At 37.3% G+C, this 18,424-nt stretch overlaps 1 protein-coding gene across 3 annotated transcripts in view; it reads right to left on the bottom strand.

Moving 5' to 3' along the window:
* PLEKHA3 (pleckstrin homology domain containing A3) overlaps positions 1 to 18,424 on the bottom strand; it is a 53,331-nt gene that overhangs the window by 9,879 nt on the left and 25,028 nt on the right. The window contains exon 8 of one of the 3 annotated variants that reach the window (XM_055289876.2): positions 13,944 to 17,916. The exons of the other annotated variants lie outside the window; for them this stretch is intronic. Within the exon in view, the coding sequence (XP_055145851.1) occupies positions 17,789 to 17,916 (128 nt within the window). The 3' untranslated portion in view covers positions 13,944 to 17,788. Of the gene's footprint in view, positions 1 to 13,943; positions 17,917 to 18,424 lie in introns of those variants that run through there. 3 annotated transcript variants of the gene reach the window in all.

Here is an 18,424-nt window from a genome sequence, read left to right as displayed (position 1 = left end):
TGGGCAAAAACTGGAAGCATTCCCTCTGAAAACTGGCACAAGACAGGGATGCCCTCTCTCACTGCTCCTATTCAACATAGTGCTGGAAGTTCTGGCCAGAGCAATCAGGCAGGAGAAGGAAATAAAGGGTATTCAATTAGGAAAAGAGGAAGTCAAATTGTCCCTGTTTGCAGATGACATGATTGTATATCTAGAAAATCCCATTGTCTCAGCCCAAAATCTCCTTAAGCTGATTAGCAACTTCAGCAAAGTCTCAGGATACAAAATCAATGTACAAAAATCACAAGCATTCTTGTACACCAATCACAGACAGAGAGCCAAATCATGAGTGAACTCCCATTCACAATTGCTTCAAAGAGAATAAAACACCTAGGAATCCAACTTACAAGGGATGTGAAGGACCTCTTCAAGGAGAACTACAAACCACTGCTCAATGAAATAAAAGAGGATACAAACAAATGGAAGAACATTCCATGCTCATGGGTTGGAAGAATCAATATCGTGAAAATGGCCATACTGCCCAAAGTAATTTATAGATTCAATGCCATCCCCATCAAGCCACCAATGACTTTCTTCACAGAATTGGAAAAAACTACTTTAAAGTTCATATGGAACCAAAAAAGAGCCCGCATCGCCAAGTCAATCCTAAACCAAAAGAACAAAGCTGGAGGCATCACGCTACCTGACTTCAAACTATACTACAAGGCTACAGTAAACAAAACAGCATGGTACTGGTACCACAACAGAGATATAGATCAATGGAACAGAACAGAGCCCTCAGAAATGATGCCGCATATCTACAACTATCTGATCTTTGACAAACCTGACAAAAACAAGAAATGGGGAAAGGATTCCCTATTTAATAAATGGTGCTGGGAAAACTGGCTAGCCATATGTAGAAAGCTGAAACTGGATCCCTTCCTTACACCTTATACAAAAATTAATTCAAGATGGATTAAAGACTTAAACGTTAGACCTAAAACCATTAAAATCCTACAAGAAAACCTAGGCAATACCATTCAGGCCATAGGCGTGGGCAAGGACTTCATGTCTAAAACACCAAAAGCAATGGCAACAAAAGCCAAAATTGACAAATGGGATCTCATTAAACTAAAGAGCTTCTGCACAGCAAAAGAAACTACCATCAGAGTGAACAGGCAACCTACAGAATGGGAGAAAATTTTTGCAACCTACTCATCTGACAAAGGGCTAATATCCAGAATCTACAATGAACTCAAACAAATTTACAAGAAAAAAACAAACAACCCCACCAAAAAGTGGGCAAAGGACATGAACAGACACTTCTCAAAAGAAGACATGTATGCAGCCAAAAAACACATGAAGAAATGCTCATCATCACTGGCCATCAGAGAAATGCAAATCAAAACCACAGTGAGATACCATCTCACACCAGTTAGAAGGGCCATCATTAAAAAAGCAGGAAACAACAGGTGCTGGAGAGGATGTGGAGAAATAGGAACACTTTTACACTGTTGGTGGGACTGTAAACTAGTTCAACCATTGTGGAAGTCAGTGTGGCGATTCCTCAGGGATCTAGAACTAGAAATACCATTTGACCCAGCCATCCCATTACTGGGTATATACCCAAAGGTCTATAAATCATGCTGCTATAAAGACACATGCACACGTATGTTTATTATGGCACTATTCACAATAGCAAAGAGTTGGAACCAACCCAAATGTCCAACAACGATAGACTGGATTAAGAAAATGTGGCACATATACACCATGGAATACTATGCAGCCATAAAAAATGATGAGTTCGTGTCCTTTGTAGGGACATGGATGAAACTGGAAAACATCATTCTCAGTAAACTATCGCAAGGACAAAAAACCAAACACCGCATGTTCTCACTCATAGATGGGAATTGAACAATGAGAACTCATGGACACAGGAAGGGGAACATCACATTCCGGGGACTGTTGTGGGGTGGGGGGAGGGGGGAGGGACAGCATTAGGAGATATACCTAATGCTAAATGACGAGTTAATGGGTGCAGGAAATTAACATGGCACATGGATACATATGTAACAAACCTGCACATTGTGCACATGTACCCTAAAACCTAAAGTATAATAAATAAATAAATAAAAAAATAAAAAAGAAAAAAGATTTACATTGTAAAAAAAAAAAAAAAAAAAGAATACAGTTGATGGAGATGATTCCCATTCGCTCCTGCTCTATTTTAAGAAGAGATGGAAAGCAGGTAAGAGGAATGGGCAGCTATGCCAATGCTTCTCAATCTTGTAGGAATTCTCTGCAAAAGATAGCATGTCCTAAAAGTCGGGATTCCAAACATGCAACTGATGCTTATCCTGAGATTGTTAGTGATCCACAAGGTCCCTGAGACTGTGTCTATGTATATTTTTTAGGTTTCATTTACAAAGATGCCAGTGGCTTTACAAGTTTAAGAAATGCTGTCCTACATGTGTCTAAGAGGTAGCAGGCTAGATAGATAGGATTTGTGAAAATACATTGGCCCATGGGTTTTTATTTGAAGTTATAAAAAGTGAGAGTTTGGTTTTGTGCTTTTTGTTATCTCTGGGTCAGTATTTCTCCAACTCTGTTCCTTGGGATGTCTAAGCCACCTGAGAAATACCTACACATAGTTCCCCCTAAAAAGAGGCAGTGATGAACTCCACTTTTGAAACCCCTACAAAGGCTCGATGCTCAGAATTTCCTTTCCTTCTGCATCCAGGAGAGGCTGCTGCCAATGAACCTTGTGGTTCCTGAACCAGCAGAGCCTCAAGGATGAATACTTCTTGCTATATACAATAGATACGAATTCCCTGAGTTAGAGAAGTCTCCAGGGATGTTGAGGGGCCTCTGTCAGACACCAGTCTCAGCCTTATGAAGGGATGTAGCACATGAATGAATGCAGTTTTTTGTTGTCAGCTGCCACTTCTGAGACCATCGTAATCAACTTTTAGCTTTTGGTCAGATGAGGGACACAGGTATTCCTCGTTCTCCAACTTGCCAAGAAATTCGGCCCACATGCATAAGGCAGGCCAGCTGTTTCCCCTTCACTTCCACATCCCTGCCACAACCCAAAGAAGCCAGAGAGAAGGGACACCACCAGGCTCATGAGGCCAAGACCAGGTGAGAGGCTGAGATGCTCTGTCCTAAAAACCTGAAGGACCACTAAGGGAAGAAGAATGAGACCCCAGAAGGAAAGCTCAAAATGGAGAATATTGAAATCCAGGTCTTTGAATAACATGCCCAGAGTCACATGGTTAGCAACAGAGCTGGAACTAGAGGCCAGGTCTCTGTTTATCAGTGTTGCCTTTCCACCCCTTCAAAACACCGAGAACCAAACCTGCTGGAGGGTGAGCAGGCAAGAGAGTGCTTGATTAGGGAGAAGAGGGCTCTTTTCCACTTTGAGAATCACTGTAGTTCCAGGGCAGGGTCAACAGCAAAACGCCATCAGGTTGCTTCCTGTAAAAAAAGCCCTTCATTTCTAGCGTAGGGAATTTCTCTTCTCAGAAAGCTCAGGCCAGAGATGCTGAACCCTTAACTGGCATCTGAAATACAGCCAGGAAATAGGGTGCTTACCTGACCCAGCATTGTCATGTGAAGGGACAGCAGTGGGAGAGCTTCCCAGAAACTACACTATTGGACCCTATAGTATTCACACAAAAGAATCTTTCAATCATTGCAGGAAGAAAGCATCCTAGCAAAATAATCCGCCTATTTCTTGGTGGGGGTTGAGACAGAGGGAAGCAGACTGAGAGTTCTTGGAATATTTAAGATATGGGATTGTAGCCACTATAAGAAAGGTTTCTGAGTGCAGGGCATTGTACAGAAATTATTCCAGAGAACTTAGAGGATTTGGCTTTATTCATTGCAGTCTGACACTGGGATGAGTACATTTCTTACTTAAAGGGAAGTAGCTTTCTCTTCCAGAGAATCCTCAAAGGCATGTATAAAGCAGTATCCTTGCAAGTACTGTACTTCTTAACACACAGGGTAGTTGAGAGAAGAGACCGAAAGAGCACTGCCTTCAGCCCAGTGACCATTCTTTGAGCTGTTTTCTCTTTCCCCATCTGAGGGAAGAGTGGAGTTTTGTGGTGATGGCAGTCGTCTCCTTCACATCTGCTCCAGATCAGAAACTCACCACAGCTATTAATCTGCTGATGTGAGCACATAGTACTAGCTTCATTTTCCAACCCCACGTAAAAATGTCACAACGTCAGAAAACCAGAGAGAAGCAAAAGGCAGGGTGTATGGAGATCTATATTTACCCTAATATCACCTCCAGTAGTGCTCCTCAAACTTTAAAGTGTGTAGCAATCACCGAAGGAACTTTTGAAAACGCAGAATCTAGTTCAGCAGATCTGGGATGGGGAGGCTGAGATTCTGCATTTCTAACAACCCCCAAAGTGAGGCCAATGGTGACCCTCAGACCATGCTAATAAGGACCTATTTGGTCTTTCTGACTGCTAGACGATGGCCACAAACTTTAGTGAGACAGATATACAAAAGAGATAAATCTATATCTATCTATACATACATACAAACACACACCCCCCACCTCTTCTAAAATACAACAATCAGAATTGAGAATTTCCATCCAGCTCAATGGTTTGCAAAGCTGGCTACCCATTGGAATTACTGAAAAACTTTCAAAAAATACCGATGATTGGGTCTCACCTTGCCCCCAGAGGTGTTGCTATAATCGGTCTGCGTCAACCTATCCATGAACCTAGGAAATTTAAATGCACCCTGGGGGGCGGGGGTTCTTTTTTTTTTTTTGAGACAGGGTCTCACTCTGTTGCCTAGGCTGGAGTGCAGTGGTGCAATTATAGTTCACTGCAGCCTCAACCTCATGGGCTCAAGCAATCCCCGCATCTCAGCCTCCCGAGTAGCTGGAACTACAGGCACGCAACACCATGTCCACATCCAGCACTTTTTTTTTTTTTTTTTTTGGAGACATGAGGTTTCACTATGTTGCCCAGGCTGGTTTTGAACTCCTGAGCTCAAGCAATCCACCCAACTCTGCCTCCCAAAGTGCTGGGATTACAGGCATGAATCACTGTGCCTGGCTGCACCCTGGGGGTTTGTAATGTGCAGCAAAGGTGGAGAACTCCTGATCTAAACAAATAAGGTGATGCACTATATGCTTTCGTTTAAAGGTTAGCTATCATCACTACCATCTTTTCTCACATCACAGCACTAATCTTAAAATAGCCAACCAGCTTTTACATTTAAATGTGCAACAAACCAGTCATGTTTTTAAAAAGCAAAGTGTTATGCTTCCTCAAACTTTCAAAACATACTGTATTTAAGATTTTCTCAGTGGCATGGCAAATTGATTAAACATTTTCCCCCACACTGTTCACATCACTCAGGTTTTATTGAATTTATAAAATTACCACAATATTCTCAACAAGCAGAATTTTTATGACAAAAATATAGAGTATACACCTTTTGGAATTTGGAAAAGAAAAAAAGACTCACAAAGTAAGTATACATATATTTTTAAATGAAATTTATTTTCCCCTGGGAATAGAAATCCTATTCTGAAACTTTTTCACAATTAAAGTGTTTAGTTATAGCAATAGAAATCCATATTTCCTATTAGGTTTCTAAGTTAATTTACAGACTAGTTTTTTAAACCAACTCCATTATTTCCAATTTCTTAACTTCTAAACTTACAAATTTTTCACTTAAATACCCATAACTACTTTTGCAAGAATCATTTTATGTATATATATGTATGTGTATAGACACATATATAAGCTATATATACATCTTATAACTAGCTAAAATAAAGACATTTAAAAGGCCAAAAAAAATCATGTGCTTATGTTTCTAATAATATTTAAACACGCAAAGAAAAGACTATTTTAACAGCAATTATGCTACTTTCAAATGCTTGCTTATTTATGTTTAGGTTAAAACAATAGTTAGGGTGCAAATGTGAATGATAAATACTATTCAACTAGTTAACTGAAAAAAAGTGAAAATTTTGGAAAGCCAATTATAATTAAGATAGTCATTGTATCTAAGCTATTAAATAATAAAGGAGTGAGTTTTAAATTCACCCAAGAATTAGGAAGCAAAAAAAATTACAAAAAAATAATTAGAAAGCAAAGATAAATACTAGCAACATAGCACTTAGTGAGTGGTCAATGAATATTAACTGAAGAAATTTTTTAAAAGAGGTAAATAAATGTATAAACAATCCTAAATTAAATGATTAACAGCCCCCCTGAACTCACCGCCATTCCCAAGTGATTATTTTCTTTTCTGAAATAATATACCTAATATAGAAATAGTAAGAAGGCCATTTTGGGGAACTCTCTAATCATCTATCAAAACTGGAGAAAAAGATAAAGTGAATAAAACTTAAAAAAGGTAGACAGAATGAGAAAAGTTCATATGACTTTTTTTGGCTAATTATAGATAACATTGGAAAGCTCTTAGAAATTTACTAACATTCAACCATGATTTCCATAACAGCTCTTCAGGGCAGGTGGAAAGAAAATGTTGAGAAACTACACAGAATTCTGAAAAGCAGAGGGCAAGAAAACTCACACAGTGAGTCTTTCGTTTTCTCTAGAGCAAGACACTAATGGACTTGAACTATTAAAAACATCATCTAAGACTATATCCACTACTGTCACACTCCCCCAAAAGAAAAAAAAAAAAAATACCTGCAGGAGTCAAATCCCCAAAAGTGGCAAATGCCAACATACAGCAGAGGAAGCCATATGCTACAAAAAAAAAAAAAAAGAGAGAATAAGACCAAAAATTGGTAAGTCATCAGTACATGGCTTCCTCACTCAAGTCACCTTCAAGGACCCTGTGTGAACATGGCCTGATTCACAAAAGCAGGAAAGAAAAGTTGCAATCTGTGCCTTTTCCCCTCAAAGGTCATGGCCTATATTAACCAAATACGGCAAGGAGAATGGAGGGCAACTCATCTCTGTAAGGAGGTTTGCCACTAAAGCAAAACCACAAATGAATTCAAACTCTTCTCTCCAGTGATGACTAAGGGTGATCAAAACACAAAAAGTGACTAAGGTAAAGCACTGATATGCTATTGAATTTCACTTACCTAAACTAGTACTTCTTAAAAAAAAAAAAAAAAAAAAAAAAGAATATTCGCACTGTTTTTTTCCTGAGCACCACGTGACAAGGGTCTTTGAATTCATGAAGGCACTACTAATAAGTAAAGGATATACATTACTTATACATACATATGCACTTAGCCTAAATAAAGACATGATAGGCTATGTTTGTTCCCATTTTAAAGTATATGTATGAACTTAGAGTTCATCCTAGTTGGATAGTGAAAACAGAAAACAGGGAATCAATTTTAAGTTGTTCAACTTTGCTTATTGTGAGTAGTTAAAGATATATATAATCTAGCAAAGTTATGCAAAGTTAGAATATACCCATTGCCCTATATTCTCGATGATAGTTATCCCTGCCACCATTCCCCACACCCTCTTAGTAAGCCCATGCAGACATCATTAATCAAGTAGGTAGGTCATTCTCTGCTAACCCTAGCTGCAAAATCAAAGTCTTAAAATTAGCCACAACATCAGAGATGACACAGGAGTTTAAAAAAAAAAAAAGGCAGTTTGCTATCCATGGTCATGATGGTAAACCACAGTAAGTGTGTGTACTTATTGCTACACACTTTTCTCTAGCCAACCACTGCAAAACAAGAAAAAAAAATGAATAATAAGCTAAATGAGAGTTGTGTTCTAAATCCTCCCCAAGATGAGGCACCATTGCAAGAGGCTATGGATAATCACCTGAGGATGCCAATTCTGAAGGCATGCTGAATCACTTGGATAACCCAGCAACCCCTGGCGACCACAAACACCATTGGAATAGGGCATAAACAGAAATGTTCTAATACTTAAAAGATACTCATTTTATGCTCATTTACCATATAAATTTGTCAAATGAAGGCTTTTAATTACCTGGACATGTATATATTATCTGACAAAAATCTGGGTGGTTAACCCTTACTATCTGTAGGCCATACTTTTGATTGTTGTCAAAAAAAAAAAAAAAAACCCCACAACTCTCTGTTTTGACCAAGTAGTGGTAACTTCTACAGCAAATTTGTCTCATCGTTTATAAACTTTTAAAATCAATTGGAAAACTAAAATGATTCCAAGTTGCATTGTCCACAACTAAGAAACTGTGCATACAGATGCATGCCCAGATACAGACACAGGCACACTCTCACACTCATGCATACACAATTAAAGAAAACCACTAGAAACTCTAGGACTGTCTTTTGAAAGAAAATGGCCTCGTTCTAGCTATCCAGAAAAAAGCAATCCACAGTTCCTTGCGTAGAGGGATTAAAAAGAAAATGCCTGTCCAGCCAACAATGATAGGGGTCAGAAATGTTCAACTGTCACACACAAAAAAACACTCAAGTAAAGGTCATAAAGCCAGCTCCTTCTTTAGTACCAGATGCATCATAAAAATGTGCCACTGGGCCCAGGATCCCGGCACTTTGGGAGACCAAGGCAGGCAGATCATGAGGTCAGACGTTCAAGACCAGCCTGACCAACACGGTAAAACCCCGTCTCTACCAAAAATACAAAAATTAGCCAGGCATGGTGGTGCGCACCTGTAATCCCAGCTACTTGGGAGGCTGAGGCAGGAGAATAGCTTGAACCTGGAAGGCAAAGGTTGCAGTGAGCCGAGATCGTGCCATTGCACTCCAGCCTGGGCGACAGGATGAGACTCCGTCTCAAAAAAAAAAAAAAAAAAAAAAAGTGCCACTGTTTATTTAACCACCCTGCTATGGATGAGCTAATCCAAACTATTGCAATGTACATCTATATAAAAGTCAATACACAGGAAAAAGGTCTGGAAGAATATATACTAGAAAAGAATGGTTACCTCTAGGGGATGGAGTGTCAAGGTGAATTTTGGTTTATTCATATTGTCTAAATGATTGCTTAATAACTCAGGTATTGCTTTCAAAAAGTAAGAGGAAGGGTGGGAAATACCCTGTTCTCTCAGAATTTTAAGTCCAGAGTGCTGGGAGAAAAAGATGGCAGCACTGAGTGGGACTGAAAAGTTTTCCTAGAACATCTCCTTTCATTACACGACTCACCATTGTTCACTCATAAAATGCTTCATTACATCCAAAAGGAGTTCTGCCTACTAATACCAGAAAAGGTTGGGAAAGAAGAGTGTGGTTATCGCTCCTGATGGCTGATTCTATTCTCTCTCCTTTGTTCCTAATTGTCCCCATGCTGCCAGATCTGGCAATATACTTTATATTGAGATGTAAGTGGGTAAAAGTCTTTGTGCCAAACTTGCAAAAGCACAGTGATTATCAACAGCACCCTCCTCCCACCTTGCCAGAGTAAAAGTGAAGAAGGAATTCATTATAGTCATACATTTTACTCATCTTTAATATTCTGAATATATTACCCATGGAAACAACCCCTCATTTATGTCAAAAAAAATTGCTTAATGCATTAATATCCCTTTACATTAATTTATTTGGTTTATCTACAGTAACTAAGCAAAACTGAACCCACCAAAACTGTCATATATTCTAGGTTTTGTGGATACATTCTGAATTATTTATTTATTCAACAACTAATGCTAGTCCAAAAAAATCAAGAAGCATGTGAATTTAAATACTAAATAAAGAGGTAACTTAAAGACTTAATGTTTCAGGATACAATAAGATATTCATCATTCTAATCAGTCTCATGAGTTAATCCTGGTGCTACGCATCTTGGCTGCACTGGTAGTCCTGTATTTCCGCATCTCTGTTATAAGGCTAACATGAGGTAAAGCACCTGGCCCACAGTAAATGCTCTAAATGTTTTATTACCAAAGAGACCAACAAAAAACTTTCTGGGGGAAGAGGAACATATTATGGGACAGAAAGGGCAAATTCTATACTATGAAAATATACTAGATTAGTTATTGTATTTGGAGAAGAGGCAGCATAAGGATGCCAAAGATAGAGAGGTCAGGTCGGCCGCGGTGGCTCACGCCTGTAATCCCAGCACTTTTGGAGGCTGAGGCAGGCGGATCTCCTGAGCTTAGGAGTTCGAGACCACCCTGGCCAACGTGGTGAAAAATTTTTGTAAAAATACAAAAAATCAGCTGGGCATGGTGGTGCGTGCCTATAGTCCCAGCTATTTGGGATGCTGAGTCACGAGAATTGCTTGAGCCCCGGAGGTGGAAGTTGCAGCGAGCCAAGATTGCATCACTGTACTCTAACTTGGGCTACAGAGTAAGACTCTGTCTCAAAAAAAAAAAGGAGAGATCAAAGTTCCAGAGACAGATATCAAAGCAGATAATAAGGGATAATAAGGGTACCCAATAAAGACAATAAAAGTCACATCCAGAGAAAGAAGAAAATGCCAGCAACAAGCTAATAGCAGGCACTGTTTTCGTTAGCCACTTTTATTTACAGCCATTTGCCACACCCATGGGACTCTAATGAAAGATAATACAAATGCCCTTACAAATAAAAATCTGCCTCCTTCAAGTATGCGGCTCTGTAGCCGTAGAAACAGTAGTATGGTAACCTACTCCCACTTCCCCTCTAGAAGAGAATCTTGTTATCATACCTTGAATCCAGACACAAAAAAAGATACTTAAAATATCTGAAAGAGATTTAAAAACCTAGACTCAGAGTAGCTTCTACCTAGAACACAATTATTTTAAAACATTAACCTATAAAAAAAACTGAAGTAGACCATTAGAAAAAATTGAATATAGTATTTAAATTAAATGTTCCCCAAAACACTTTGATTAGAAAATAGATTAAAATTTTACCTATGAAATTAAATGCAGGCATTTTGCTTATGTAAGCCCACAACATTTTCTGAAAGGTGTACAACTATTTACAAGAGGTTATGGATACAGTGATGGGAATTTACTATAAAGAATGAAAATTTATTTTTTCACAGTTTTAGAGGCTGAGAAATCCAAGATAAGGCACTGGTGTGTTAGGGCTGGGTCTCTCTCTTCCAACACCATGTAGAACACTATGTCCTTTGGAAGGGAGAGACTTTTGGCAGAAGAGCAGGAGAGTGTTCACCCACTCCCACAAGCCCTTTACACAGCGGCATTAATGCATTCATGAGGGTGGTGCCCACATGACCTAAACACCTCCTGGTAGGCCCCACCTCCCAACACTGTTGCACTGGGGATGAAGGGAATCTACTATTTCTGTACTCCTGTATTAATACTCTAATAATCCTCTAATACTTCTGTATTAAGAGTATTACATCTACCGGCGGTAGGTAAGGCATAACAAACACCATCTGCATTATCTTATCTCCTATACTTCATATTTATATGATAAAAACAAAATACAATACCAATAAAGCTTAAAAGCACATCAAAATTGTTATACTCTTTTTAAAACTTTTAAAGTAACTATTACTGATTGGATTTCTTAAGGCTTGAATGTTTCTTAGAAAGATAACACCTAACACCTGAACATTTCATAGAAGTCTAGTTAAATGCAGGGTCGGCTGGGCGCGGTGGCTCACACCTGTAATCCCAACACTTTGGGAGGCCAAGGCAAGTGGATGACCTGAGGTCAGGAGTTCAAGACCAGCCTGACTAATATGACAAAACCCCATCTCTACTAAAAATACAAAAATTAGCTGGGCATGGTGGCGTGCACCTGTAGTCCTAGCCTGTAGCCTAGAGACAAGAGAATTGCTTGAACCCAGGAGGTGGAAGTTGCAGTGAGCCGAGATCGTACCCCTGCGCTCCAGCCTGGGCGACAGAGATTGTCCAAAAACAAATGTAGGGTCAACATTATCAAACACTAGATTTTCCCATATATTAGTAATTCTTCCTATGGTGAAACATTTTCACTCAAGAATAAACAGGTTACTGAATTGAGAGAGATAGGAGAGTGCAGTGGCTCATGCCTGTAATCTGAGAACTTTGGAAAGTCAAGGCAGGCAGATCCCTTGAGCCCAGGAGTTTGAGACCAGCCTGGACAGCATGGCAAGACCCTGCTGCTACAAAAAAATACAAAAATTAGCCAGGAGTGGTGGTGCATGCTTGTAGTCCTAGTTATTTGGGAGGCTGAGGTAAGAGGATCATTTGAGCCTGAGAGGTCGAGACTGCAGTGAGCTGAGATCACTCCACTATACTCAAGCCTGGGTGAAAGAGTGAGACCCTGTCTCAGAAAAAAAAAAACTGATAGTAGTAATAATAATAATGATAGTAAACAATATTAATAGCTAACACTTACTCAACACACTATGTGCCCAGCACTTTTCTAACTGCTTTTTATGAATTGATTCTTCTAATCCTCACAACTCTATGAGGTAGGTAGTACAGTAAAACCATATGAATTAAAAATCACTAGAATGAATTACAATACTAAAGAATTTTTATTTTTTATACACTATTAGAATTTAAATCTAGACTTCCAGTGAAACATACAAACCAACCACATGAATTTATTTCCTCTACCTCCAAACCACCAAAAAGACATTAAAGGAATATAAATAATTAATCCACAAAGAGAACAGACGACAAAGAGAACAGACTACAAAGCCATGAGATTTTAACAAAGTTTATACAGATAAAAACCAGGGGGAAGTGTGACACCTAACTTAGCAGAGTGGAGGAAGTTAAAGCCTAAGTACCCAAAAGGGAGAAGCCCGAAAACACACCCCACCAAACCTCTACTAAGTTTAGGACTTGGAAGCACTAGGTATTGTAGAAGATGAGAGTGAGGTATAGGGCTGAAACCAGGACAAGAAGTCTGTATAAAGAGCAACTGGAACCCAGGTCCTCTCCCCTACTCTCCACAGCCAACCTCCTCTGACAGGAAAAACTGAACCTGAGGGTCAGCAGCCAGAGGAGGATTAGGGGGGTGCAGCCGAATGGGCTTGAGAGAGGCTGAAGATAGAGGGATTAAGTAAAAGTCATCATATAAACCTTGGGGTCCTCAGCTGTCTTTTCTTACCCTACTATCAGGACCCAGTTTTCTAAAGAAGCTGGCCCCAAAGAGAAGACCTCCACTGAAATTTAGTGGACCTCAACAGAAAAGGCCAACTCTCTACCTGATGGCCCTTTAGACAACTTATAAACCCTGCCCACACATAAAGACCTACGACATTAGCTTTTTAATACATAACTAATATGAATAGATGATTTCTAAGAAAGGCTTCAGAATGAAAGAGCCCAAAACAAATAAATAGAAAACAGAAACATGGTGGGGGAGGGGGAGAACCATTCAAGAAACAGGAAAGATGTAAGAAAAAAATCTTAATTTTATCCTCAGGGAGATATGGGGAAACATTTATATGTATAAAATAAAAATAGGTTTTTATGAAATGAAACAGAAAAAGACCTCTTAGAAATTAAAATATATATAAAGAAAATTCAATAGAAGAGCTGGAGGATAACAAAAAGAACAAAGATAACATAACTTAAGGAAGAACTACAGAGAAAAAGCTTTTTTAATTTAGAGGAGATCCAACTCTGGGAGGTCCAACATTCAAATAACAGAAATTCTAGAAAGATAGAACAAAGAAAATGGAAGAGAGAAAACTGTCAAGAAGATAACACACAGACACACACACACACCCAGAACTGAAGCAGACAAATCTCTAAATTGGAAGATTCCACCAAGTCAAGTAGCCACCAGGATGAATGAATAAAGACCCACATATCATTACGAAACATCAGAAGTAATGAGAAGTTCCTAAAAGCTTACAGAGTGTAAAAACAGATCCCAGGTAAAGGAATAGTATCAGAATTTTCATAGAAAAACTAAATGCCTTAAGACAATGAAATGTTGCCCTTAAAATTCTGAAAGAATGTTATTTTCCAGACTCCAAACTACCAATCAAGAGTAGAGACATTTTCAGACCTGTAAAGCCTTAAAATCTTTACTTTCTATGCACCTTTTCTTAGGAAGTTACTGGTGGAGGAGCTTTGCCAAAAAAAAAAAAAAAAAAAAAAAAAAAAAAAAAAAAAAAAAAAAAAAAAAAAAAAAAAAACCTAATGTGAGACTACAAAATAAAGGGAGTTTCAGAATGACTGCTGAACCATGGAACAGGCCTGGAGGGCAACAGTACAAATGGCAGAAGACGAAGGACTGTGGAAGAAATGTCCTGAAAGGATGACAAAATATTTTTAAAAACTTTTTTAAGTAAAGGGAATTGATACGATTATCTGATGTTTTTTGGCATTTAAGCCTTTGGATAGTCATTGTGACAGGTACATTAAAAACTAAGCAAATTTGAAAATCAGGCAATACCAACCCCAGAAAAAATAACATTCTAGTAAAAAGGAAATAATGATAGTTAACCATGTGGTACATCAGTGAACTACATTTATGTCTATCTATTTAACAAAAAGTTTGTTCTAACAAAAAGTTGTGTGAATATAAATCTATTTTGGGAGGGGTGGGGGAAGAAAAATGTGGGAGGTGGAGAGTTTAAGTAAAGTAAATCCTGTCTACCATAAAAGGCATTCGAGAAACTGTTTCTGAAATTGATAAGTCAAGAAAAAGTAGTATAACATTTTCAAACAGGAAGGTAAATACTAACAAAAACCATTAAGAGTTCCAAGTGTTTGTCTTTGGAATGCTAAATTGGGGAAGAGGGAACTACACTTTTTCACTATAAACCTTTTAGTTCTATTTGATTTTTTCAAACTATGTACATTAGCTAGTTTAATAAAAAGAAAGCTAAAATTAAAAAAAAAAAAAAACAGAATTTCAAGTTAAGAATTCAACATGAATTCAAAGAGTGGATTGGGGAGACAGAAAGACATGAACAAGAAGGCCTATCTACCAACTACCTACCATTCATTTACCTGCCGGGGTTATTAAAAGAGAGACCTCCTCAAAGGAGCTCCTGCAGCCTAATCTGGCTTTCTTTCAGGCCAGGACACTCCCTCTGTACCAAGTAGCCAGCGCAAGGCTCAAAATACAGACCTAGAGGTGCCTTATTAAATAAAAGAACTAGCGGAGTCCAAATTAATGGTATTATCATGTATATGGAATTAGTCTAAACAGTAGTCTGGTATTAACATATTACAAGGACACATTTCCTGAGATCTTGTGATTTTTACATTTCTAAATGTGATAATACATACTGAAAAACTACAATTCAAGGTCAAAGATTCTAGGGCATCTGTGGAAATGAAGATACTCTTATCTCCTGCCTTGGAATTTAAGTTTAAGCAACAGCATCCATTTCTGGACTTTTCCTGACTGAAGATCATGCAATAATCCCACATGATGTAAGAAAATTCAAATTCAGCTCATTTATAAAAGAATTGTATCAAAATCCCTTTAGTCATGGAGGCCTGCGATTCCCAAAGAATAGTGAGCAAGCACTTGAAATGAAAAACAAGCACTGCTTTTGCTTAGAAGATCACTGATAGGCTGCCAAGAGAACCTCCAAATTTCTCAATAACTTTTCATGTTTCTCAATAACCCCATGACCTAGACAAAGCAAAAAAGGGACTACTAATAACTAATAACCAATAATTTTTCTATAAAGTATAGAACAACTTAACAAGCTAAAATTCTTACAGAATTGTTATATGGTTCATCTTTTTCTTAAAATTCAAAAAAGTCAGGCACACTTGAAAATAAAAGACTCCTCAAAATGCAAGGTTCCCTTAAGCTTTATAGGTTTCCTCATGCTACCAATTCACTGATCAAAACCTGGATATAATTCCAGATATATTTATACTCCCACAAAAAAATGATTTCACAGATGTGTTTGGTTCCTAACAATAACAACAAAAAGTGGCTCCAAGTCATAACAAAAGACATACTTAGGGATACCGCAAACCTGTTCAAGGACCTGTTTCAAGGGGGAAAAAATGATAGAAACCAGAAATAATTGCATTGTATTTTTTAAATATTTACAGAAAACTCTTCACGAACCCATCTATTTGGGTAAAGCAACAGAAAATGGATGTGATTATTTTCTATAAGTTCAAAAGCTTGTTATGGTGTTTTCACTATAAACCTATTACTTCAAAAAAATTCACTACCAGAAAAAATTCCCAATCAATAGCACCCTGACCTTCATGGTCTTAATACTGTGCAAGTTCTTACTACAAAATTTAAAAAAAAAAAAAAAAAAAAAGAAAAACTTGATTACCTGCTCAACATCATAACTTACTACATTATCAAACTTTTTTTTTTTTCAAATTAGACATAAGTACAACTTATGAGCAGGTAAAGACTCCACTGAATATAGAGTAGTCTGATGACCTGTGTGCTATTTAAAATTACAAACACTTTAAGTAGCATACAGTTTACCCAAACACATATTAATGTATAGACTGTTTATGTCTATTTTAAACTTAAGACGGAAGGCCTATAATTACAGTTTTTTTAAATAAATACCAAATATTAATTATTTTAAAATATCCCACATAAACTTACAAGAGAAATTGAAATAAAATGAAATAGGCCACACCATTCTAAGCTCACAGGCAACAAAAAGTATGCTTCATTTATGTCTTCACCAGCAGGCCTAAGTATACAAACAAACTCAAATCCAGTAGAATTATATTAGTGCCTAATAAAGATTAGACAGAATATCAATGAATGTAAAAAATACAATGTATTATATGATGTGTTTGAATGCAAAAACCACATATTTATTAAACATATGATTAACTTAAAAACAACACACCAGTTTGTTTTAAAGTGCTCCTTATCCAAAACCTTAAACAAAACTATCAGCCCAAAATGAATTCAAAAAAACAGATTACAAGGCAAACAATGACAATAGGTATGGACAGGCACTACCAAAAAATGCTATTTGTTCTTTAATTAAATAATGCCATTCTCAAGTGATATAGAGCAGTCATCTTGACAGAATTCCTTTTTGTATAAATATTCATAAATAAAAATGTCTCTAGATATTGGAAAGAGTTACAAACAATACTTTACAACAGCAGCTTAATATCTATTTTAGGAAAAAAAAAGCACTAAAATCCTCTTCCATTGAAAGTTGTTTATTTCTCTGGTGTAAGTGAGCAAAGTCACTACAGCATTAAAATCTCTTTTCTAGAACAACATAAAGAACAATGTATACACATCTTAAATTTGGTAGGTCAGAAAAGTTAGAATGCAATCATCTTTTGAGGCAACAAGAAAATAAATAAATAAAAATTAAACACTTTAACCCAAAATTTGGTATTGACAAATCAGTAGTGTCAACTTCACATATGAAGGACAATACAGTCTGGTTATTTAAAGATGCTCAATACGTCATGGTATTTGGGCTAAAGATACTTAGAATATTGTGTTTCCTTTTTGATTAAAGGAATACAATACAATCACCATCAAGCTGCTATCGTAACTCATTTTTAGCTGTGGTAAAGTGACCATTTGGTCCATGGCACAAGTTACATATATCACACTTCTGTCAAACTGAAACCTTACAAGATTTCATGTTTATAAGCTGCAATACATCCTAACCAAGCTGTCAGTCCCCTCACAGTTTTTTAGAAAAATATCTACATTTGTCCTTATGGATGTCAAAATGTTACACCATCATTTGTTCAAAAAAAAAAAAAAAGATGCACATTTACACTGTGAAGTTATTAGGAAAATACTCTTGCAAACAAACTATATAAAGATAAAATACACTTCAAAAGTATGTGGTTTGTTTTCTTGTTTGTCTGTTTTACAATATTCTATAAAGTGCAGAGTCCTAAGGGAAAAAACTACTCCCTATAACAATAGTTTAATTACAGCAGCTTTTGCATAGCAATACTTAGAGGAAGTTGGACACTTGTTTCTTCAGGAACAGAAGGATGGAAGAGTATCTTCCGATTCAGATTGTTTTTTGGCCATAAGTCTGCTTTCTTCAGGAATGGTTGCTGATGCCAAATCTCCATTAAGTGTATTTTTTGAACAGTGAACAGGTCCTATGAAGACATTGGCAAAAACGTTAAACATCCTGTCAATATTAACTCCAGTCCTCTGTGAAAGAACATTTTAAATTTCCTACTCAGGGACATGAAATTCCTTTAGCTTCCAGCTAATTTTTTATTTCCTTGTTTGTTTCATACAGGAAAACTTAACTTTTAGACTAGAGTATCAACAGTCACAAGGAGAAACATCAGAATTCATGAGATAAATGATGAAACTGCCTGAAGTTGAGATTTTTGTTTTGTTCACTGCTAGAATCATGGTTGGCACATAATAGGCAGTCAATAAATATTTGCTGAATTGAATTTAATCTTTATTAATTAACTATTGCTTTTTCAGCCTATTTTATTTTTTAATTTTATTATTATTATACTTTAAGTTTTAGGGTACATGTGCACAATGGGCAGGTTTGTTACATATGTATCCATGTGCCATGTTGGTGTGCTGCACCCATTAACTCCTCATTTAGCATTAGGTATATCTCCTAATGCTGTCCCTCCCCCC

This window comes from Symphalangus syndactylus, chromosome 8, assembly GCF_028878055.3.
Source record: "Symphalangus syndactylus isolate Jambi chromosome 8, NHGRI_mSymSyn1-v2.1_pri, whole genome shotgun sequence".
Classification (NCBI taxonomy): domain Eukaryota; kingdom Metazoa; phylum Chordata; class Mammalia; order Primates; family Hylobatidae; genus Symphalangus; species Symphalangus syndactylus.
The sequence above is the reverse complement of the archived record's forward strand: the minus strand, read 5'-3'. Positions and strand labels throughout refer to the sequence as shown.